Consider the following 24891-nt stretch of genomic DNA (forward strand, 5'->3'; position numbering starts at 1 on the left):
CCTCTGGTTTTAACTTGAAAGTTTATCGATTGATTTTTGATTAAACACTTTTCCCTGTCTCCGCGATCCTTATTCCTCTGATAGATTTACTTAATTTGAAGAAATAATTTATTAAATTGGTAAACTGCAACATAGCGTGGCATACATTTATAGAATATAAAGGCTGAAATTAAAATAGAAGCACTGCTTAGAGTCCGTCTAAACTTTCAGTTGAGACTAAAATCTAATCTCCTGTGTCAAAAAGTCTATGTTGATACTGATCGTACTTTATCTCAATCCTTTAGTTAATCCCCAAAAATTATCAAGATTTTCATCCTTGATTACTGAAGAAGAAAGGCCTGAATAATTTTTGTTTCATCCCAACCAATTGTGGTTCCAGACATAATATTTTCACCGAAACCAATGTTATAATGCACGGAAAGTTAATTGCAGTTGCGTATACTCTGCGTACATATTGGAACCAGTTCTCTCTAGGTTGAATTTGTAAACAAGAATAGATATGCATTAGTGTTCGTTTCGTATCCGAGATAATTTACATAATAGTTTCCTATGACCAGAATATTTCATTGATTTTTATGTGAAAGATGGATCTTATGTCAGGCTGTGACAGAGACAGTATACTGCAGTACAAAAGATGCGTACACATCTGAAATAACTTTCCTTGCATTATAACCTTGACAGAACGATGTGTTCGAGATTTGTCCGTCGAGTGTTCTCCGGAGCAAATTTCATCTGATAAACAAATTGCACTTCCTGGCTTGAAACCGAGTAGTTCATACACTCCACCCCGAACAATCGCTTCTGTTGTATTTATTGTGATATGTCCCCTCTTCGTTTGAAGGAAAATATAGTGGTCACATTCCTTTTTCAATCCTAGGATTTACTGATTACATTTCATGGAGACCTGAGGAAGATTAATTTACATGTGTGAATCATGCATAATGCCACTCTGTATTTCAAGTATCACTGAAGTAGTAAATTTATTTTGCATAATTCAACGCATTTTAGACTTTAACTCAATTCTTTAAATATTGAAAAATCCATAGGTTCGTTTCCGACAGTGTTCAGTTGAAAAGATACAACTTTTCTTTCTGAGATAGAAAATTAGTTTATAAAAACAATCAAATTGAGTTTTTTTCCTGATCTCAATGTTTTGTTTTATACCTGAAGAGGAAATGCTTGGAATTCAAGAAATAAAATCGATAAATAATAAATTTCTTCTAGTATATATTAATATTTTTTCTTAATCTATTAATGTAAAGTAGTGATCCATCTGTTTGTTTCTTTGTTGAGTGGGTTGACTTTTATAGAGAAAAAAAAATAGTTTTCAGGCAAAGCTGGATTACCAAGTTATTAAAGTAAAATTATAGTTATAATCTCTTTTATTTTTCTTTTCTATTTTTAAATCTAAATCCAACCTAATAATACTTTATTCTATTTCCTATTAAAACGTTTATCTTATCATTATAATAATAATTATAGTCAATTTTAAGATCCCATTCTGATTCGAAATTTTGAATTAAGTTTTTTATTTACACTGAATCTGCATTGTATCTAAACTTTGAATTCGGAGATTTTTATACTGTATGAACATTCTGAACAAGTATAGATTTGAACAAAAGTGCAATAACTGACAAGATTTATACTTTTTACAGATTACCAATGATAGGACCAAGCTTATTAGCTGTAAAAGTGGAGAAAATCCTTCCCCTATTGCTGAAAAGACGACATTTCCCGCAAATGTTTTGATTTTACTTTAAAAACTAAATTTTTATACATATTTTTTTGCGATATTTGCAGGTTACATAAGAATATTTTAGTGCGTAAGTCTGAAAGCTTTAGGTCTGAAAACTTTAGGTCTGTACAAAAGTAAATTTTAGAGTTTGTTTATGCATTTTACAGAAAAGTGTTAAATTCAATTTTGTATAATCCATTAGTCATGTTTTCAGGGTTATTGAACAACGGATTTTAATGTCTAAAAAAGTAAAATTTACCAAAAGGTTAAAAAAATGCAAAATAAATTTGCCACATGTAAATATTTAATTTGTTAACCACCTCATTTTTGCCACAAACTAAAATTTTCTTTTCCCTTTATCTTTGCAACTTGATGTAGATAAATCTGTTATTTTATAAGCTTAGATTATTATATCTGACAGAATTCATAGTTTGAAATATCAAATTTCCACGACATTGGATTGCAATCATAATGGGATTAGAAATTCAGAGTTTGTGGCAAAAACTCAGTTCCTTCATACTTTTTTCTAAGGCCCCGACCAACAAGAAAAAGTTCCCTATTTTAATTGTGAAAGGCTGGCTACCAAAGTGATACAAAAGCCGCAAGCTCTCGTTTTAAAATCGATGTTTATTAAAATTAGAGGTAAACACAAGTGCTTTCTATTGTTCTAAAATGTCTAAGCTTACTAATGAGGCAATACAGTAAGAACCATAAAACTCTGGAAGAGATAGAAGACTTCAATGCACATGAGACACACAAATGGTGCAGTGTAAACAGACCAATTTTACTCAATAAGTGATTTGATAACTTACTAGCAAAGCTTTGTAATTCAACATAATTCTCAATATGAGCTTATCACAGTATTTATCGTCAAGCTCTCTTCTTAAGATATGGAATAACCTGCCTCTTGACTTAAAAAAAGCAACACTCCATATTTAAAATAGACTACTAAATTCTCTTTTTGAAAATTACATTACATTACATATGTTTTGATATATGTTTTGTACATGTCAGAAAATTATTTTTAAGTCTAGTTATTCTAACAAATGTATGAACTATTTTGCATAAGATAAAATCGCACCCTGATCTTTAATAGTTCTCCTCAAATATATTTAATTGAAATGCTTTGTTATCATTATTGTAGTTAGGTGGAAAAAATAATCAAAACAGCCAAGAGCTTCCACCTAACTGCTTTATACTTGTACTGTTAAAATAATCATCAATTTGTAATTGTAAACTCGTTCTGTACACAGATACATGTATTTTAGCAATACACTTTATCAATCTGTCTATCTATCTAGTTATCATTCTTTATCCAAAGCATTTCATTTCATATTTCATATTTTTATTCAACTACAAAGCACGAGATAATACAAATAAAAAATCACAAATTACAATGTAGTTTGGACCCGCCTAACCTGAGTTGGTTGTTTTAATTTGGTTGGCCCACTATAATCTTTTTTAAAATCTAGATATTTATTTACGTATCATGGTTATTATGGTTTACAAGATTAATTGTACAAAAATACCAACATGTATTAAACAATTTTAATACGATAATAATGTGTACATATATTTAAATTAGATAAATTATACTGATACATTTTATCATTTTCATTTTTTTCCATTAAATTGGAATTTCGGATTTGTCCTGCAAGACACACAAAATGAGGGATGCAGGGAATAAATTGCTTGTATTTAGTCTTTGACTAGGATTTAGTTTTTTTAAAAATTCATCTGTATAATATTGGAGCATTTAATGAGAAAAATCTGATGGGCATGCATTAGAAAGTTTTTATCTAACGATGTAATGGAAATGTAACAAAGTACAAATGGGAAACAGACTACGATTGTACTGACGGTGAACATTGAAAGTTCGTCGCCAGTCTTACATTAGTTGAACTATTTCGTCTTGATGCTAAATAGCAGACGTAATTATGTAAAACAATATATTTGGGATACATGCAGGCGAGGAACATTGATGGTTCCTTCCTGCATGTTCTTTTCTTTATGTAGTTAATAATCTACACGGCCTACGTGGCTATAGCAGGCACCAAAATTTGTAAGTGTTAAATTTGAAAAAGCTTGTTGTAGAAACGACTAATTTCAAATTAAAATCATGTAGAACATTGGTTCCACATTTCTGACTAAAACATTGGAAGGAGATTCATTTCTCTTAAATAATCAAGGTATAGCCAAATGATGCACAGTTATATTGTGCAGGGGTTTAGAGGTATTGATGTAGCGTATTTGTCTCGTCTTCTTGAGACATCATGATTTCCAGGCGATGAGGTTTGACGGTCCAGGAGACGTTTCTGCTTCCACAGACTGAATCAGTAAGAAAAAGAGCATTAGTTTATTGTGAAAGAAGATTCAAGGCTTGGGAGAAGATTCAGATTTTAAAATGGAGTCCTCAAAATTTTATGGATTGATAGAGATTTATTTAGTAAGACATTTAAAATATAGAGACTCGGCTTTACTGAAAGTTTTTATTCCAGTATTCTTTAATTAGCCTTACGGACACAAACCAAATCTCTTTTTTGTACGAGTTGGTATTACATGCTTGCAGTAGCAAGGTTTTATGTCCGAAAGATTAAATTAAAGGGTAGCAAATGAAGTGAAAATCTTAAACCTTAGAAGACTGACATTCCATTCTCAACGTTTAAATTTTGTAAAAAAATGAGTTTTAACAATGAGTGCCTTAGTTTTCGTGCAAGAAGGTTTTGACTTTAGTTCTTGCTTGCAGTTACATAGTTTTATGTCCGAAGTATTAATTTAGGGGTTAAGAGGTGACAAGAAGGTTTTTAAACTTAGACAACTGGTTTTGCATGCTCAAAGTTTATAATTTTATTTAGAGATGTGATCTAATATCGTGTACATTAGGTTTCGACCTTAATATTCCAAAAAGATCCATGTTCACGCTCCCGCTCTCTGTGTATAGAAGGTTAAAAAATCATTGGTAATGAAGGAATTCTGCCACTCATCACGGGACTTATGGAAATATATTTTTTACCGTTATTATGTGCTCAGTGATGATGATGTAAGGTCTCTTTGGTTCTCCGCTCATACGTCCTCACGGTTTCAGCATGACTAGGTAAAAGAAGAACTATGATGAAGGAGGAAGGAAATAATTCAAGCATCTCGGGGTTTTAATTAATTATGTTTATAGAGCTCTAATTATGGCTTGAGTTAAAACGTTAAAATATTAATTAAGAAACGCCAAATTAAAAATATTTACCCCCCTACAGAATCCTTATTTACCCCCCTGTATTAGCTCGTTGTATTGAGCTATAAATTAAAAGATAGCGTTGCTGCGTAGTTTTCCTCTCATCTTGAGACATCATGGGTCTGTCGGTCCAGGGGGCGTTTCAGGTTCATCAGGCGTTATTTTTCGCCGAGAAGTACCGATATGAGGTCCCTCAGCTCCCATGAGGTTCGTCAGGATATTCTCGCACTCGTTCATCTTCTCGGGCACGGTTTACGTTAATCATCAGTTTTGGGGTGTAGCTCCGAGATCGCCAGGTCCGATATCCGTCTGTTTGTCAGCTGGGACCCAGTTTTAACTGAGTATAAAGAAAAATTTTGACAATTTTTTGCAATATCTCTTTAAGTTTTAATTTCAAGACGTGATATTACAGATTTAGTTTTTGATAGTGAAGGATTAAACTTTTCAATCGATTTTCAGCAAGGCGGATATAGGAGGTACTTGACATATTATTAAAGGGAAAATGCATTAAAAAAAAAAGATTTTTTTTGTCAGTGACCAATTTTTAATATAATTTTTTATGATGGCGGTAGAATAATATTAAAGAGTTAACATCTTCGAAACTTCTACGGGCTCCTAAAGGTTTTATTTAATCTTTTTTACCGTTATTCTGTCCGTTTGTGAGATGTTCTGACTCATACAACCAGCCTGCACAGGATCAGGAGGTTCTCGTCAAACTGTTTAAAAGTGTAAGAGAATTTGGAAATATGTGTAATTATTTTAAGAGTATTTAAAAGCAGGACGATAATAATGAAAATAAAAAAAATTTCTTTTTCGCGATTTAATTGTTAATTTTCAATTGGTTTTTCTTTTCATTCTTACGAGGCATAAAAGTCGAAAGTGTCATATTTTGACAATAATGCGAAAACGAGAAAATATATTATTGCTCATCCAAATTTAATTAAGAGCCAAAAGATAGAAATTTCAGTAATACAGTAAAATTTCTTTGTTAAGATTAAATTTAAAAAAGAGTATTTACATTTTCTTATTGTGTCGGACATTTTATTTTTGAAATTGTTCATCAGGAACCAGTAGTTAATTTAATTAACTTTTTTCGAAGGATAAGTAAAGTGTATAAATATGTATATTTATACTTAAAATTTTTTCCGAGATGGAAAAGCACAATTAAAAATTTTTTTTTGCAAGAAACTATGTTGCGTGTGGATTATCCTTACCGTTTTCCACAAGCTATTTGGCCACAATTCACTCCTCAGTTTTGAGATAGTTTGAACTGTTAAGGCAATAGGAATAAGTTGAGAAAAGGATAGATAGGAATAGGTACTGTAATAGGAAGTTTTAAAATAAACTATTGGCAAGTTTTTAGCAGAAGTTAGCAAATAAATAAGAAATATTTTGCTTTTACGAGTTTTAATACTAACGTTTAAATACCGACAAATATTGTCATAAGTCAGCAAAAATAGGAAATATTTTTTTGATTGACAATTGACAAATATTGACATAAGTCAGCAAGAATAGGAAATATTATTTTTTATAAGGAATGAAAAATGGAAAAAATAAGTTTAAATGATGGAATTTATTGTGTTTTAAAAATAAAGATTTAAAGGTTGAAATTTAGAAAAGGTTATAAGGATAGTGGGATAGGAGTAGGATTAGGTATAGGATTAGAGAAAAGGATTAAGGGATTGGTAGGTGAAAGAGGTGAGGACGAGTACCTAAATGAGGACTAACCAGGGTTTTACCGAAACAGGCTGGGGTACCCATGTGAGGGGGGGGGAATCCTGTGCAGGGTTCTTTCTATGTTAAGCACGTTCAGAATATTAGCGTTTGGCCTTTTTCTGATACGACATGGGCGGCTGCGAGCGTTTAAACGCACCTGAGGGCTTCAGTTCCTCAAAACCGCAGTACTCTCTATGAGTTTCCACCCATTGGGAAAAACTAACCCCGCACGGAACAGAGGGACCCAGGGTTGGTTTGGGCATGTCCATTACCGTCCAGAAATGATGACATTTCTGAATTAAATTCCGGACCACTTCAATCTCATTAATGCAACCCCTTTCATCCCTTGACAAGTTTGACTTAACCCCTTGAACACTCTCAATATCAGACCGGGGTTCAGGACAGGTAAAAGTTGACACGGGTACTGGCTTAACTTTGCCATCTTCAATCCCCCCGTTCCTGCCCATGGCGTTAGACTCCCTCTCTACTAGAACTTCCCCTGCACAGGACCCAACCCCCACACCGCTTACCTCACTGGGGTTATCCAACCTGTCCAGCATCCCCTGGAAGTCGGACATATAGGCATCGATTCCACCCTCCTCCACCTCCATAGGAACACTACTAAGTTTGTCAGACATTTCTCTGAAAAATAACATTATGGTCAGTTTGTACTTCACAACACTGATACACGCATTTGCGTTGGTATCCTTAACGGATCCATAAACGCCGCAATCTCTTTGAGTTGTGGTGTATTTCTTTTTTAATTTCAAGACATTTAATTTTTGAACAAAAATTTCAAATATACTTAAACTATCCTCGAGGGATTTACTTTTATTGCATTCCAGTGAGGACGCTATGTTTTTGTTCAGATTGTCCAAAAGTAGGACAAACTCAGGTTTACTGTTGAAGGTTATATTTTTATAATTAACGTAAAGATGTACTGCAGTTGTTGCAGGGTTCCGGCGTATCTTTAGGTTCGACAGATGTGATTCGTCAGAGTTATCCTTGTAGGATTGACTCGTAAGGAATCTTGATTTAAAAATTATTAATGGCTCAATTTTGACACTAGGTACACAAAGCTTACACTGTAACTTGAATATATCTTCCTTATTGAGTCTCACACAAAATGGCGGACTAGCCATGAGTAGCATTGTCATGGTTTGGTATGGCAAAACACGGGCGGTTGCAATTATTATTGTCACCAGCACGATATTAATAAAGTTGTTATTATATTTAGCAAGAAAGCTTAAATTTGATTCAATTTCAATATTCGACGAACAAGGGTTTGTTGGTTCTAGAAGTGTGGTAAGAAATGAAATGTTTTAATATGGTAGTATTGTAAATTCGTCTATTATTCCTTGTGGAGAATATAAAGTACATGACTATAAAGCAAATAATGTTGGTTGTTTCAATATTATAGGATATTGGATTGCTACAGCCTAAGAAAATTGTAGTTTTTAATTCTTCATGTGATAAAGCCCCATTTGATATTATCAGGTTTAAATCAGTTAGAATATCGTATATTTTTGGACAATCCCAGAAAACATGGGAGATAGTTTCTCTCGGTGCAGGTCTAAGTTTTCCAAACTCGCACCGTTGACATGTAGGGTCGTGATCATGAACAAAGTGTGCAATCATTGCATTATGATATAGAGTCTGAGATGTAAAATTGAAAATAAAACTACGTAGGTTTTTTTTCAGCTTTGAGATCTTAAAAATTTTATTGAAGTTGCAATCTCTCTCAGGATTTGCGGCGATATAATTTGATAGGGCAACGCGCTTGCGCAAACCAGGCGTCGGCCCGAAGTCTGACTCGACATTATCAATAATCCGTCTTATTTTAACGCTGCCCCCAACTATTTTCCTAAAGAAGGTAACGATAGGTGTGCAAACTTTGTCCTTGTTCATTGCAAACTGCCTCTTCACGCTTCTATGCACCGATTTTAAATAAAATACTTCCAATAAGTTAGGTCGGAACCCGAGGTATAACGTTAGACTATTTTCTGAGAAAGTATCGCTGTTAAGTATGTCTACTAGGTTGACGAATCTTAGTTTTCTAACCAAAGTTGCTTCTCCATGTGTAAGATTTTCTCTGAAATGATTTATATTTAATTTCTCACCAGACTCCAATCTCGCTGTGTCATTATCAAATATTCTCATATCAAGAAAGTTACCATTCGTCGACCAGAATACATTACAAAATGTCCTAACATAAATTGATAGTTCTCCACACGGAGTGTCCGTTGAGCTATTGAGCTTTTAAAATGAAACGGGAAATCTTCAGATATTCTGAAACTCTGAATTTCTTTTGCCCAAAAATCGTCATTATTGATTGATTTTCTAAAAAACCCAACCTTGATCGCGTTTATGTAAGATTCAATCTCAATCATTCCTAAGCCTCCCTGATGTATTGCATTGTATACCGTGTTTATTGGTGTTTTCAAACTCCCTCGCACAAAAGATCCAATCTCATTTCTGAGGGTTTGCAACTGAGTTTTACTAAATGTGATTACAGGGGCCGAGGACCCGATTTGTGACAGGAGATATGTTTTTGCGATATTTATCCGACCAACAATTGATAGTTTGAATTTTGACCAAAATATCGACATTCCTCTAATTTTCACCATGAGCTTATTAAAATTAGTTTCCTCCAAGTGTAAGTTTTCAGTGATATCTAACCCAAGTATTGTTAGATTTTTCACAATCGAGAAGCCAGTTTCAGCAATATTTTCAGCAAAATTAGGCGAAACATTAATTGGTAAAACTTGAGTTTTTTCTACGTTTATTATTAGGCCCGATAATCTACCGAACTCATCAAGTATATTTTTAACATTTACGATATTTTCAGGTTCGCCGTTTACGAGTATGGATACATCGTCAGGGTAGCTACTGTCGTTCACTTGAGAGCCGTTTTCAAAGACAGGATGAACAACACCTAGATCCAGAGTCAGCTTCCAGAGCAGAGGTTCTAGTGCCAGTATGAAAATCAAACCTGACGGTGAGTCACCTTGTGCTACTCCGCACAGTATCTCAAAGAAATCGATAACACCGGACTCAGTTATGATGCCAGCAATTTTCTTCTTCATTGTGGTTCTGACTATTTTTATCATATAATCGGAATAGTTAAAAAATTTTAAGATTTCTAGGATATATTCGTGCGATACAGAATCAAAAGCTTTCTTGAAATCGATTGCCAATAGCGCTAACCGCTTGTTCTCAAGTTTTCCTTTCTTAATAAATTGTAATATATTCATTAAAGCTTCATGTATGACCTTAGATTTTGAATAGGCTTTTTGTGAATCGGATGTGTTTGAGTCAATTACACGTTTGAGCCTATTGGCAAATGCTTTCGAAAATACCTTATAAACATTGCTTAGAAGGCTTATAGGACGCCAATTTTTAATTTGTGTGCAATCTCCCTTCTTAGGAATAAGCTTAATACTTGCAGTTCTTAGATTAGGATAAAGTTCTTCCTTTTCAACCATAACTTCAAACCCCTTGGTTACAGGATGTCCAATTAAAGGCCATAGAAATTTAAGTGTAGCGTAGTTGTATCCATCCAAACCGGGACTCGATCCTATCTTTGTCTCTCCTAGTGCTTTCGTAAGTTCATAATGTGTAATTGGAACGTTGTCTCTCTCAGAGTCCAAGTTAGATAATTTTTTTGATTGCACATAATCACTGTTCATAATTTCTGGAGTTAAAAATTGTTCGAGACTCAAGTTTTTTTCCGGAATTTTGCTATAAATATTTTTAAAATAACTGCATAATTCAGCATTTCGTTCATCATTATTTTCGTAATCTACTGAGTTCCCCTGATTATCACGTTTTTTAAGTTGATTTAAAGAATCATTACCCTTTTGTGCTTTTGCAAGTGTACAAAAAGATTTAGTTGGTTTCTCAAAGTTCATGGAATGCCAGAGTTTAGTTCTAGCGCAGTTTCGAAGATTTAAATCGTCATCGAAATCAAGAATTTTTTTTTCTAGATAAATTTGCTCTTGGTAAAGGATGGATTCAGTATTTAAGTTCATTTTCTGCAACTCTGCCATTCTATTTCTCATGTCGTTAAGTAAAATATTCGTCATTTTTTTATGTGCACGCTGGTGTGACATTATACAATTATGAAGATTGTTCATTAAAGTCTCAAGAAATTTGTCATATTCGATTATGATAGGTCTATTTCGAACTATATCCCTTATATCTAGAAATGGGGCAATTATTTCATCAATTTCATGGCATTTTTTTTCGATTACAGAGGTTAGTAATTTATCATGCGGAAAGTTATTAATTGATTTTTTTATAGAGATGATATCTGCAAGAAGTGATCGTGCGGAGGTGAGCTGTCCATTGATCTCGACAATGAAAAGAGGATCAGCCAGAGGATCAAGATAATCACAAAAAGTACTCAACGTTTCTAGACTAACGGCCTGCTTCAGGCCGGAGATGTTAAGGAGACTTGGATCAAGAAAAGTCAAATTTCGTGGAGATTTCCTGGCAGGGACAAGAAGGACTCCCTTGTGGTCAAAGAGCTTTGTTGTGATAGGCAGGTAGCTAAGATTAGAAAAAGATTTAACAAAACTTGGAGAGCATAGAAAATGATCAATTCTTGATCTTGAGTGATCGTTTTTGTTAAATGGGACATGACTGAAGATTCTGCGGTCAGGATAGAAATGTCTAAAGATGTCAACAGTGAACCCCGTTTCACACCAAATAGAGAGAGTTTTAGAGTTTGAGACATTTGGGATCTGTAACATGTTTTTAATATCCAAGTTGAAATTATTTGTGGCGGTTATTGCATTTGCATCAGTTACCATGTTGAGATCGCCACCTATTAGAAATTCATGATTACCTAAACTAAGAATGTCTCTCTTCAGGTTATCCAAGAAGTCGGGGTCCTGATACATAGTGGGACCGTACACCGAACCAACCAAGAAGACTGAATCGCGGAGAGCTATTTTCAAGATTAAATAATTTTCCAGACTACACTTCACGAATTCTAATATCTTGTAAGGTAATTGTGATTTAATTAATATTGCTACACCACGGCTAGCCTGGGTAGAGTTGGTGTATGTGTGATATGAACCAAACTTACTAAATTCTAACCTTTTCTTAAGGATTTTTTCACCATCATTACCCAGCCTGATGTCCTGAAGCAATATTATTTCCACCTTTTTGTCTAATATGGATTCTAACTTTTGGTCAAATCTATTTAGGTTACTGTTTAATTGGAAACGTGTTGATAAATTCAAAGAATTGACATTCTGTGATAAAAAGCGTATGCCGCTCAGATCGTTAAATGTCGCCATTATTATTTATTGCGAGTACCGCGTTTGGTATAATTGGAAACAAAAAGAAAAAGCGATTAAAGGCTATGGCGTATTTAAAGATGATAAGGTTTATAAGATCAAGGTGATTTTTATAAGTTTTTTGAAGGTAGATAACGAGGATGTTTGAATTTAATTCATGGTTTATTATAAATATACGTGTAAAATTTTCAAGTTTATATTTTTTATAATATGAATATGTGCTAGATGGATGATTGCATACGAATTTTACACTTAAAATGAGAGGAGGTTTTGAAAATAAGCAGGATATCTGTTCCCTGTTGACTTTTAGAATTGATAAAGATTTACGTCGGTAAAGAGTTATACAAGCGTTAAAATTTGTTGAGATAAAAATTATATCAAGTTTGATTAAAATTCGACAATGTTCAAATACAGTCTCACTGATACTAAAATATATTCTTAAACTTGTTTCAGTTTGTACCGTGACAGAACTGGTTCCTAGAGTGAGCAGTACACACACGTTCACACAATACCTCCGCGTAAACATCATATAATCACCAGAAAGTGTACCCTGATGTGTGGCAGGACCTGATAGAGCTGGCGCAGGCGCAAAAGAGTATTGAAAATTCATAATCCAGAGGAGGTTAAGAAACATGAGATGAGAAGATGAATTTCCAACTTTGACTTTAATGTTATATGATAAGTTGATAAATTTAAAAAAAGATTTACTTTTCAACTTAGAATTTATAATATCGATCAATTTCTTATGATTTATTAACAGAAAAATAGTTGTGACATCGATTATTAAAAAGTTTAAAATTTTGTGATCCTCAGAAGTTATTTTGTCTAGTAATAAGATATTGAGCAGAACATTTGAAAGATAAATTTTTTTTTGGTAATTTTTGGGTATAAATTTTTTATTTATTCGAGGCACAATAAAATTGAAAAGAATGTTTGTAGTATTGTTAGAATTAATACTTTTTTTATCCTTAAATCCTAGAATGTTTGTAGTATTATGCTTGTGTTTCTTCGAGTCCCTCGTATCTGTTCTTGGTTGGTGTGGTAGCTCGTGGTGTTCCAGGTAGTGGTACCGATGGTACACCATTCTTAGCTGGTTGGAAAGAGTTTCTTAGAGGGTCAATATTATTGTTAGGGATATTTTTAGAGTATTCTTTGGAATCAAGGAAATTAAATGAAACATCTTCAATGTTGGATTTGCAAGGTTGCCTTTTTTGACCAAACTTATCAATGTCTGAAGGGTTTAGGGGAAAGCTTAAGGTTTCAACATATTCCCATCTTTCGTTTGAAGTTGGGCGGGAGGATATTACTAGTTTATTGTTAGATGCAGAGGGACGGATTAAAATTTGAGAACCTTTGAATTTGTTTGATTTATTGTACCCCGTCCTGATTTCCTTGATGTGAGAGTATAGATAGGAAGGCCATTCCACAACTACCTTTTTTGAAGCAGCTCTGAGAGCTTTTTCAATCGAGATCTTTTTGTCTTTATCTGCGCAGATAATCCCAACGGGTGTGTTACCTTCGCGTATCGATTTTGTATTGATCGAGATCGAACTGCCGATTAGGTGTTCCGGTGCGACGTTCAGTTTAGTTTTTAGGGTTTTTTTAACGTTTTCCCTAGCTGTGTTAGTATTTTCAATTTTACCACCAATTAGAGACTCCTCAACGGGCATATCAAGAATTTTAACTGTACGTTGTGATTTTTCCATTTCTTTTTTAAGTTTCTCTCAATGTTGAGCATACTTCATTGTTTGGTTAGATTCTCTAATTTCTCGGTTTTCGTTTACAACACGGTCAACGGTGCCAAAATCTTCGAAAACTACGTGGCTCAAGAAGACAACAATTTGATATAATGCGTTAAAGGTTTCTCGGTTTGGTGGTGGTGCATTTTCGTCGGTTGTGATCGGTGCGAGTCCTTTCATAATTTCGACTACTTTCTCATAAACTTCGTTGCGAGGATTAGATCGAGGTTTGGAATGGTTCAAAACGGTGACATCCCAAGTGGGCTTATTTTTTCGCCGTCTCTGTCAAGTGGACGTTTTTTGCCATTATCATATGTTTGAGAGTTCGTGATCGGAATCGGTTCGGTCGGTATCGGTTCGGTCGGTGTCCTATTTTCGTTCGTGTTTCCAGGTCCATCGTTGGCAGCGCTTAAAATCCCAAGTGCAGGAGTTAGAAAGCTAAGAATGGAGAGTTGTGAGACCCCAGCTTTTGGGGGGTCTTTTTTTTGAGATCATTCTTTTTCGTCATTCTGTCCTATCGAAAAAGGAATAGAAAATAAGAAAAAGAAAGAATTGGAAATAAGGAATAATAAGATGTTGTTTAGGGAGGATTGTTTATAAGTACGGGTGTACTTACTTGATTTGCTGAGATTTGCAGTACTGTGTACACACTAACACTACAAAGCTGGAGCTAGTTCACTAGGTGTTTCTCGCTCGAGATACTGAGATGAACTGAAATGAACTGAAATGAAAAGAGCAACAAGTCCAAGAAAGGCAAAAAGTCAACTAAGAAAACCAAGTCAGGAAAATCCAAAAAGGCCTCAAAGAAAGGAAAAAGGAAAGCAAAGTCTATGAGAAAGAATGATGACAAAAAACAAAAGAAAAAGGAAAAGAAAAGGGAAAAGAAACAAAAGAAGAAGGCTGTCAAGTCAATAAAAAAAGTAAAGGGTAATAGATCTTCAAAGTCAGGATCTGCAAGACAAACTTGCACCATTTCAGATTCATGTGTTTCAACCGCTGTAAGCTATCTGAGAATTGTGCAGAATCAGGTTGCCAACTTCAAAAATCAAAGGGACAGAATTGTGCGACAAAACACAACTGGCACAAGAAAGAATGATAAGAAAGATGTTTTTTCTGCACCTCTTAACAGACTTGTTGATTTTGCCGGGGGTAATAGAACTGCCCCAACCTGTGGATCTCTGACCAAAGAAGCAGGTGTTAATAACATCAAGAACTTGACTGACACACTTAACAAGTGCTCTGATAACATCAAGGCTGCCTGTGACATTTCAGCTCTCCCACAACCAAACACAACCTTTGTGGACGGTAAGCTCAAATATATTTTTGTCACATGTGATTAAAAATGTAAAAAAGAATCTTTAATTTTTTGAAATTTTTCTTAGATTGCACCAAAAAGACTGAAGCTTTTGAAGCTGAAGTTGAGGCGTGTAGATCAAAGTCTGGAGCTGAAGCCTGTACATGCTGGGCTGCCCCCACACTTGGAGCTGATATTGCCACCATAAGGACATGCTCACGTAAGTGTAATCAAAATGTGTTTAAAATCAGATGTTTTCTCTATTACTTTGAGAAATAAAGCAACAAGCTTCATGCTATCCCTTAAAAATCTATAACCTTTTGACTAAGCGTTTTATTAAATTATGAATATTTAGTTGCTGAGGAAGCAAAAGCTATGGCTGCTGCAGTTACAGCATGCAAAGCTGCTTTTTCAAGCTGCCGTAAGTTTGAGGATGAAGTTGCAGGAGCTATTCACTCATGCAGTGTGAGCACTGATGGTTTAAAAAGTAAACTAAAGAGTTTAGCAGCAAACACAGATGCAGTCACCAAAGCAAAGGACAAGATCAATGCAATCATAAATAGTAGACAGATGGTATCAAGACAAGCACCAGCTGCCAGTTGTGCAGAAATCATTTCAATATCTGCAGAACTACTTGTACTTATTGGACAAGCACCTGCATCTCCCAGAGTAGCACTTTTGGCTGTTTCAATTTCTACCACAACAGCTTCCTGTTCAGCTGCTGAAAAAGCAAGCTTGAAAGAGTCAGCTGCAAGTTTTGAAACAGCTCTGGCAGCTATTGCTTCTGAAGTAGCTGCAGCTCAAGCAACCTTACTACGTAAGCTATTTTTAGTTTGAAATTATTTCTGTTTTGTTTATAACTACATTCTTTATATTGAAAACTAACTTTTTTCAGAGGCTACAGGAAGTACTGCAGTAGCAGCTGATATTGCTGCTGCTCCATCATGTGCTACTGACAGCTGTGCACCACCTTCTGTAGTTGAAACAACTGTAGATCCTGCAACCACAACCCCTGCTCCAACAACTACTGCCACTAAGGCTCCCTCTCGTACATTGAGAAGACAGGCTGTAGAAGATATCCTAAAGAGAAAACTTCTTTAAAGACTAAAGAACACCTTATGAAATGTTATCTGGTATCACAAATTGTTCAAGCTAGTAATTTTATATAACATGCTTTAATTTACCTGAAATACATGCATTAAAAATGTTAACTCAATATTTGAAGAATTTTTCTCAAAAAATCTTCTTTTTTATAAATTATAATGATTTTCCATGTGTTTCATGCAAATATTTGAATATTTTTAAGGATGTTTCTGTATGAGAACCTTATCCCTTTCCCCCTCTAAATCCCATGTTTGATGTCCAAATATGACAAATGAAACATCATTGGAAATTCTGATGCTCTACTTTTAGAATCTGCATAAAATTTGTAGATTTACAAAAATTAAAATTTATTTTGCAAATCTAGTTTGCAACAAAAAAGATGTCCAGAAAATGATAAAATATACTATTTTTAAAAGCCTTTAATCATGTCAATTCAAATATGCAAAAAATTTTAGATAACCTGATGTGTTGTTGAGAAAAACTAAAAATGTGCAAATTTTTTTGACAGATTGTATGCATTAATTTGCAAACAATTCTTTGCAAAACTTGTGTAATCCGTTTCCTTATGTCATAGGCTTTCTAAAAAGCTAAAAGTTATCAAAATCTGACTTATGAAAGTGGGTTAAAACAAAGATTTAGTTTGTTTCATGAAAATAAATCCTTCAGGCAGTGTGCCTGAGGACTCAGGCAGTTAGTAAAAAAGCATAGTTTTAGATTCAAGGATCGGGCTATGGGTTATTAGGAAAAGTCAGAAAATGTCAACAACCTCAGACAATTACTTTTTGAGTTATGTAAAAAAGGGTTAAAATATGATAATAGTTTTTTTTTCATCTAAAATCCATTTATTCCTTTTTCAAAAATCTACATATGATCTTTTCTTACTTTTTTTTAAATAATGTGGTCATTTGCAAATATTCTGTTTTCTCATCAAAAAGATTATTGTCTTCCGTCAAAGGCACCCAATGGGAGTCATAAAATTAGTAAAGAGAATAAACTTTGTTTATTTTAATAAATTGTTAGGTTTTTGAACTTTTAAAAGGTTCAGTAAAATTTCAGAAGTTTTGCAAATTTACAAATTGTGCATTCTGAATATTTGTTTTGCTTTCACTATACCAAATTTTAACAGAAGCTTAAATGACCTTTTTAACAAAGTATTAATTCTTGTTTAACATTGTGTTTCGATCATTTCTTTGAATAAATCTTCTATCAGGGTCAACATTTGACATAGTGTGAAAATAGTGAAATGCTTAGAATGGAAGTACATCCCTATATGCTGGGTTCCTGTAATTAACCCACTATAGAAATGCAGAGTCCCTGCAATACTGTAAAGTCCTGGCCTGTAGCCATACCCCTTTCTCCTAAAATAAAGGAACAACGACTTTGAAACCTCTCTAAATAAGTTGCTTGGTGTAATCTTACTCTTCTCTTGAAAAATTGAGATATTACTACATACTAGAGATGTCAACGATAGTGTAACGTAACGTAAAATGTACGTTTTTGTAATTATGCCAAAAACTTTAATTTTCATTTAATATATCTTGGCAACCCGATGTCGTAGACCATTAATATTGAAATATACAAGGTTTAAACCATTGGGTTAGAAAGATATAGGGATTAGTAAATTTGAAAAAAAAAAAAAACTTAGTTCCTTTCTAAAGTGTAAACGAGTTTTTTTGTAACATGCTATTATTGAAAATTCAAATCTTATAAATGTTTCTTGGACATTAAAGGTTTTGGTTTGCCATTGTTTGATGGGACCCACTAAAACTCTGGAAAAGGAATACGACATTAAGAAATTTTATATGCATTTTCTGTTATAAAGCAAATAATTTACTAATTGCAAAAAAAATCAACTTATTGAATGGAACGGGTCTGTGAACAAACACGATTGCTGGGTTTCATGTTTATTTGACTACTTGAAATCATAACTTCAATTGGCATGGTTCATGTTTTAGGTTGAAAAATTTAGAAATGTAGATACTAAAATGCAAAAATATTTTATCAATTGGAAAATGCGGGTTATGTTTTATTCATAAATAGATTTTTATGAAACTTTAGAATAGAAAAATAACTGATTTTTTAATCGATTTTTTATTATGTTAACATTAAAATAAAAAATATTTTTTTTTGTGGCAAAACGGTGCGACTTTCGGTGGGTTGTTGGCTCTATTACAATATTGATCACCCCTACTGGACAATGGACATGCCACTCCATAAATGGAAGGTCACTTGAAATTACGTCTCTAGTCCCTTTAAGACACACTTTGAGTTGAAAGTCTAATGCTAAACACTTTCATTTACAAATTTTAAAAATCGTTAAACATAATAATATTATAACATCTTTATATTGCATAATGCATATTCTTCAGCACATTCTCTAAAAAGGTTAACAATACAACAGCAACATACAGGGTGAGTAAAAATATGTAATTATCACGGAAAAAATCTTTCAATGCTTTCATTTAGAAACAAAATTATTTTAATAAAGTGTAACGTTAGACACATTAAGGTTTGAACATTTTAATACAACGCAACGTATAGAACATTTTTTCAAATCTTTCTTAGAAACGAAACGAATAAACAGTTTTGATTGTCAGTTGTAAAAAGTGTAACAAAAAATTTTTCACAATAACGTTTCGATAAATCGTAACGTAAGAAAAGGTGCACTTTAGTAAAATTTCTAAACGTAATTAAAAGAGTTTATATTGGAAAAGTTAAGATAAAACGTAACGTTAACAAAAAATATTCTTTGCACTGAAATGCATTGTAACGTACAGAACTATGCCCCAATGACGTTTCATTAAAGCAAAACGTTTGTCATCTTTTAGATCTTAAACCAAGTGAAAGTGTAACGTAAGGTCTCTAAAAATATTTACCTTGCATCAAAGTGGAACGTTAAAAATTGTGGTTATATTACATAAGCTTTTACGCAACGTTGGGAAAGTTTTTAAAACATCAAATGCAAAAGCGTAACGGAGCTTACTGTTTTTTCAATAACATTTACTAAAGCTTAACGTTGTATAAGGTATTCAAGTGCAGAAAATTCATTACGTAACGTTACTCTATACCATAAAATTTTAAAATGTGCAACGTAACGTTTCAAACGTTAATACTTTTGATGAACACTATCGTAACGAAAGCTAAAATCTAGAAAAATCAAAACGTTGACATCTCTTCTACATACATACAATGTAACAAATATGTTCCAGTATGTATCAACAATTCAATTCTTTAATTTTGCAGAAACATTGCCTCAGTTTCAGTATTTAATCTAGACAATTCAAAAACAGTGAACACCGAACATTAGTAGTAATATCAAAATTGTCAACATTTCTGTTATCCAATATTGTAAAATTTTGAGCTAAAAACTAAATTATGAAAACTTTCTGTGTGTCACTGTCCACTGTCTGTATGAAACATCAGGGAAAATCAGATTTTCCCTGTAACATCAAGCTAAAACTACTTTTGTTGTTGACAAATTAGAAAATATTCTACGTCACATAACATTTAAGCTAAAATTACTAGTTTTCACCCCAAAATTACAAAACTTTGCTATGCCTTGTTCATTACGTTTCACTCAACCCATACTATAAAACCCCTTTTTGCACCTCTAATGGGAAAATCCTAGATACAAGCCTTTATGCATTTTTCACTGTAAATGGAATTTTTTTCTGTGCAGTTTTTGTTCTAAAATTATACTATAACCAGAAAAAAGGCCTAGAAAATAAAGTCTTAGCATGATAGGAATTTATTTCCAGAGAATTTTTATTTCAAGGACTTTTTTACACAAGGCTTTTTTAGTGCCAAAATTTAGGACATTTTTTCAGAAAATTATTTTTCAAAGAACTTTTTTGGCGGTTACCTTACCAGCTTGAAAAAGCTGTACATTATACATACAGATTATACCAGACAAACTGGACATTCCTCCAAATGAACCAGCTCCTTCTAGGGAAATTCTAGTGGTATGCATGGTTCCCAAGGATGATATATTATAGATACAGGAAAGTCAAATAATTTAGAGGTCTTGTGATAAGTTTAAAGCAGTAGCATCTCTATCGTATGCACCAAATGTTTACTTTAGTATCAACAACCTATGCTGCAAATGGTACTTAAAGAAACATGTTTATAAATGCAAATAAAACAAAGGTAGGAAGTTTACCGACAAAGTTATTATGTGCAAGTTGTACTTAATGGCACTGATTTAACAACTATAAAATAGTTTTCAAATGTTTGTCAATATTTATGCTTGTCTAATGTATCTTTACTACATATGTTCAACTGTGCACAGCCCATACAATAGTCATGTTTTGCAATACTCGTTCTGTAAGCGTATTTCCTACAGATGGCAGCAAGGGGAGAAAGGAAAATAGAAAGCAATCAATTTTCTATAGATGTCTCTTGTTTTAACTGTTCGTAGAGGTACAGTGTTGTCTGCTCCAAGCAATATAGGCAGGAGCTGTCTACCTGCCAGTTCATCTATTTATTTATATTTTCTTTGGTGGTTCCTTGATGAATGACCTTGCTTGCAGATGCACCATTGCATAATTTATCCAGCTATTTAAATACTAGATGAAATAGAATAGATACAGGGATACCCACACAGGATAATACTTCATAAGTGACTGTACGGAATTACTTCTGAAGTAGCTACAGCTAGAGATGTTAACTTTTTCATTTTTTTTTGAAAAACGATCATTTCGTTATGAAAACGACAACAAAAATTGAAAATGAAACGATCGTTTTAAAAACAATGGTATTTTTAAAAGTTAGTTTTTTAAAACCGGTCGTTTTCAAAACAATTGTTTTTAAAAATGATCATTGTTAAAACCGATCATGTTTTAAAATGATCATTTTTATATAACTCATAGTTTCGTTAACGATAGTTAACGATGACCCTTTGTTGACGATTGTTAAAGAAGAGAGAAAACCGACCTAAAGAGCATCTGTACTTATTATAGAGCAGTTTTTAAGAAAATATCAAGAAGTTTTAGCTGCCCCACAACTTTATAACTTCATGCAAGATGACATTCAATAAAATTTCATGTAATTTTTTTTCAAAAATGATCGTTTTTCCAAAAACGACTGTTTTTATTAAATTTTATCATTGTTAACGACAACCCATCATTAACGATCGTTAACAATAATCCTTTGTTAAGGATCGTTAACATAATTGTCAATAAAATTTTTTTTTCAAAAGCGATCGTTTTTTAAAAAACAATCGTATAAAGAACGGTCACCAATCGTTTTCAAAAACGATTGTTATTCGTTTTCTAAAAGTTCAAAACGAGTGGGCCGTTTTTAAAAACGATCGTTTTATTCCGAAAACGAAATGATCGTCTTTGAAAACGATTAAAAAACGAAACAAAAAACAATCTTTTAACGAACATTTTAAAAATGATTAACAACCTTACCTGCGGTTCAAATAACCTTACTACGTAAGTCATTTTCAGGTTAAAATTATTTCTATTTTTTACTTTGTTTTTAACTACATTCTTGACAACTACCCTTTTTCAGAGGCTACAGGAAGTACTGCATCAGCAACTGACATTGCTTCTGCTCCATCATGTGCTACTGACAGATGTGCACCATCTTCTGTATTTGAAACAACCGTAGCTCTCACAACTAGGTATGTTAACGTTTTAATTTTTCAGGAAAACGCTATTTTCGTTATGAAAACGACGACGAAAAATCGAAAACGAAACGATCGTTTTTAAAAACTATCGTTTTTTTAAAAAGTTAGTTCTTTAAAAATGGTCGTTTTTAAAACGATCGTTTTTCAAAACGCTCGTTATTAAAAACTATCGTTTTTTTAAAAACTTAGTTCTTTAAAAATGGTCGTTTTTAAAACGATCGTTTTTCAAAACGCTCGTTATTAAAAACGATCGTTTTTCAAAACGATCCGATCGTTTTTATAAAATTTGTCGTTTTGTTAACGATTGTTAACGACGACCCCTTCGTTAACGATCGTTAACGAAGAAAGGAAACCGACCTGAAGGGCATCTGTACTTATCATTGAGTAGTGTTTAAGAAAATATTAAGGAGTTTTAAACTCCCCCACAACTGTTAAACTTCAAGTAAGACGACAATTTTTGCATGTAATTTTTTTCCAAAAACAACCGTTTTGATAAAGTTTGTCGTTTTGTTAACGATCGTTAACAATAACCCTTCGTTAATGATCGTTAACATAATTGTCAATACATATTTTTTTTCAAAAACGATTGTTTTCTCAAAAACAAAAAAAAAACGATCGTTTACAAAAATGATTAACAACCCTACTCACAACCACCACACCTGCTCCAACATCTACTAAAGCTTCCGCTGTTTGGAGGAAAGGACAGGTTGCAGAGGATATCATGAGGAGCAAACTTCTTTAAATGTGTAGACAAACATTTATGAACTGGACAATGAATACTGAATAATGGAACCTAGTGTAAATATCTTATTATCATTGATATTGTATAAAATTTTGCAGAAGTCTTTATTTGACATAAAGGCAATTATTTATTTGTAATCCTTTGAAATGTAATCTGTATTGCAAAGACTAAAGGACAGCTTATCAAATGTTACCTGGCATCACAAATTGTTCAAACTAGTAACATGCTATGAAATACATGCTATGTAAATATTGTTGCATCCCAACTTCTCACAATTAGTCGTCAATTCATAAGAGTTCCTAATGAAGTCAAAAACATCCAATTTTGACACAAAAGAAAACTATAAGAGCTGGCTATTTAAATCACCAAAATTCAAAATTCAACTTTTCTTATAAATTAATGATTTTTTATGTTTTGCTACAATATAATTATTGTTGGAATTAGTTACGTTATAATATAAACCCCCAAATGTGGAACCTTAAGACCCCTTTCTGGGTTCAGTGCAACATCTTTGTTGTTTGCTTGCTTTTATAAAAAAAATAGCATCAATGTAGAGACAAATTAAAATCATAAACTAAATATAGCTGGATACTAAGGAATGCTTTTAAGTACCAATTATCCTGTTTGCATAGCAGTTTTCTGAAATTTGTATTTTAAGGTTTAGGGAAAACGGATAATTTAAGTGCTTTATCTTAAACGTTTGATTCTATTTTAACTAGCCTTTTAGGGTGCTTCGCGCCCATCTTGTTCTCTTTGGCTTTAAAATTTTCAGTGATACATTCATGATTTTAGCATTTTAAAGAGTATGTATGACATCCAGTTACAAGTAAGGAAATATTTAAAGGGAATTAATTGTTTTAAAGCAAAAATTTTTATATTAAGCAAACATCTTTCTAAATTAAACTATAATATGCAAATTGAAAATCAAGATTTTTAGTCGAGATTTATTGATTTAACCTATTTCAGGGGTTTTAGAAATAAATAGAACATAATTTCTTTATATGAACATGAATGGGGGGTATATATCTTTGAGTATAAGATTGTGTTTGTAAACACAGTACAGACAAATACTATTTAAAGGGGTAGGAATAAACTAAACCAGTTCTTTAAAACCAACAAATTAGTTCAAAGATATTTTTTGCCTTTCTTATATCTTCCCTAGCACCTTAACAATTAAAAGTTAGCAGTCTAATTTTATTTTAATGATTTGGCTGTGAAAATTGGGCAATTAGGGATAGGGCTGGGCAATGTTCTATTAAAGAACAACAAGTTTTTGAAAGAAAAAAACGGAAGATTGCACTAAAATACAGTATAAAGCATACTAATTTTGAATTTTTTAACAAATTGTGCATTGTTGCTGGACAGATTTTTTGAAATCACAGAAATTTGAATATTTATTGTTAATATTTGCTATGCTTCATATGTTAAAATAAAAATATTTTCGGAATATATAAAAAATACTTTGCTTGTCTGACTGCTTGTGTCCAATACAATGTCAAAACAGCTGAACTGATAGGACCCAAACTTTGTGAGGGACCTCACATGAGACAGGAAAGGTTCCGGGATGCTCAAAATTACCAAAATGTGCGCCCAAAAGTTTTTAAAGTTTGTTAAATTTTGAAAAATGCCCGAAAAAAATTAAATCTGAGAACTTTTTTATTTTTGTTAAAAGAGAAAAGGAGAAGATGCTCAAAGATAAAGCCACAATTAAAAGTTAAAACAGAATATGGGAGTAAAGCGGCCATAAAGCCTAGTTTATAATAAAAACTTTAATTTTATTATCAATTAAAACAGCAAGATTTTCTGAATGCCCCATTTTCAATAATGTATTAATTTGCTAACAATTTAGTTATTGTAGATATGCATAATTTGCATAAAGTGAAAATTTTTATATTTTAGTCTTTATAGTACAAATTACAAATAAGTAATTGCCTTTATGTCAAATTAAGACTTTGTAGCGATGAAAGGAATAAGACCAAATGAATAAGACCAAATAAACTGACTGAATATATAATTATCAAAAACAGTATTTATACTAGATGCAGTATATCATAATCTAAACAATAACATGTGAAGTATGGAATATGCTGTGTACTGCATTCCAGGAATCCAGGGGCTCGATGTTTATCTCAGACTTCTCTTCCAGGGTTCCGTCGAACTGGGAGAGGAGAAGGCTGTTGAGATGAGAATCTAACTCTCTTCTTCATTCTCTGGGCTCTCTGGAGAGGTGCTGGAGAGGTTGGAGCCAACAGAGCTGGAGGTGACGGAGCCGGAGCCAACAAACTGGAGCCAACGGAGCCGGAGCCAACGGAGGTCTTCCACGTCGGGGAGGCAACTGTGGAACCAGAGGACAATCAGAAAGAACAGGTTTGAGCCGGTCCACGGAGACGGAGTGGG

At 33.2% G+C, this 24891-nt stretch overlaps 1 protein-coding gene and 1 long non-coding RNA gene across 2 annotated transcripts; one reads left to right on the plus strand and one right to left on the minus strand.

Annotated features, from left to right (window-relative positions):
* Positions 1-5012: 5012 nt before the first annotated feature.
* Positions 5013-6354, minus strand: LOC111711650 (uncharacterized). Its single transcript, XR_002767296.1, has 3 exons — positions 6176-6354; positions 5604-5677; positions 5013-5298 (listed from the first exon to the last, which is right to left on the minus strand). It is a non-coding gene; the product is annotated as an uncharacterized LOC111711650 (long non-coding RNA).
* Positions 6355-10982: 4628 nt separating this feature from the next.
* On the plus strand, positions 10983-24688 carry LOC111711643 (uncharacterized). The gene is made up of 8 exons (XM_023486035.1): positions 10983-11012; positions 11096-11224; positions 14457-15027; positions 15105-15236; positions 15372-15833; positions 15912-16064; positions 21635-21746; positions 24571-24688. The coding sequence occupies exons 1-8, from the start codon at positions 10983-10985 to the stop codon at positions 24686-24688; spliced, it is 1707 nt and encodes a 568-aa protein (XP_023341803.1).
* Positions 24689-24891: the final 203 nt, after the last annotated feature.

The sequence above is a fragment of the Eurytemora carolleeae genome, unplaced genomic scaffold (genome assembly GCF_000591075.1).
Source record: "Eurytemora carolleeae unplaced genomic scaffold, Eaff_2.0 scaffold1190, whole genome shotgun sequence".
Taxonomy (NCBI): Eukaryota; Metazoa; Arthropoda; class Copepoda; order Calanoida; family Temoridae; genus Eurytemora; species Eurytemora carolleeae.

Coding starts and splice junctions, on each gene's coding strand:
- LOC111711643 (XM_023486035.1), top strand. CDS start 10,983: ATGATATCTGCAAGAAGTGATCGTGCGGAG. Junction 11,225..14,456: donor AGCTTTGTTGTGATAGGCAG/GTAGCTAAGATT, acceptor TGAAATGAAAAG/AGCAACAAGTCCAAGAAAGG. Junction 16,065..21,634: donor TGCCACTAAGGCTCCCTCTC/GTACATTGAGAA, acceptor ACCCTTTTTCAG/AGGCTACAGGAAGTACTGCA.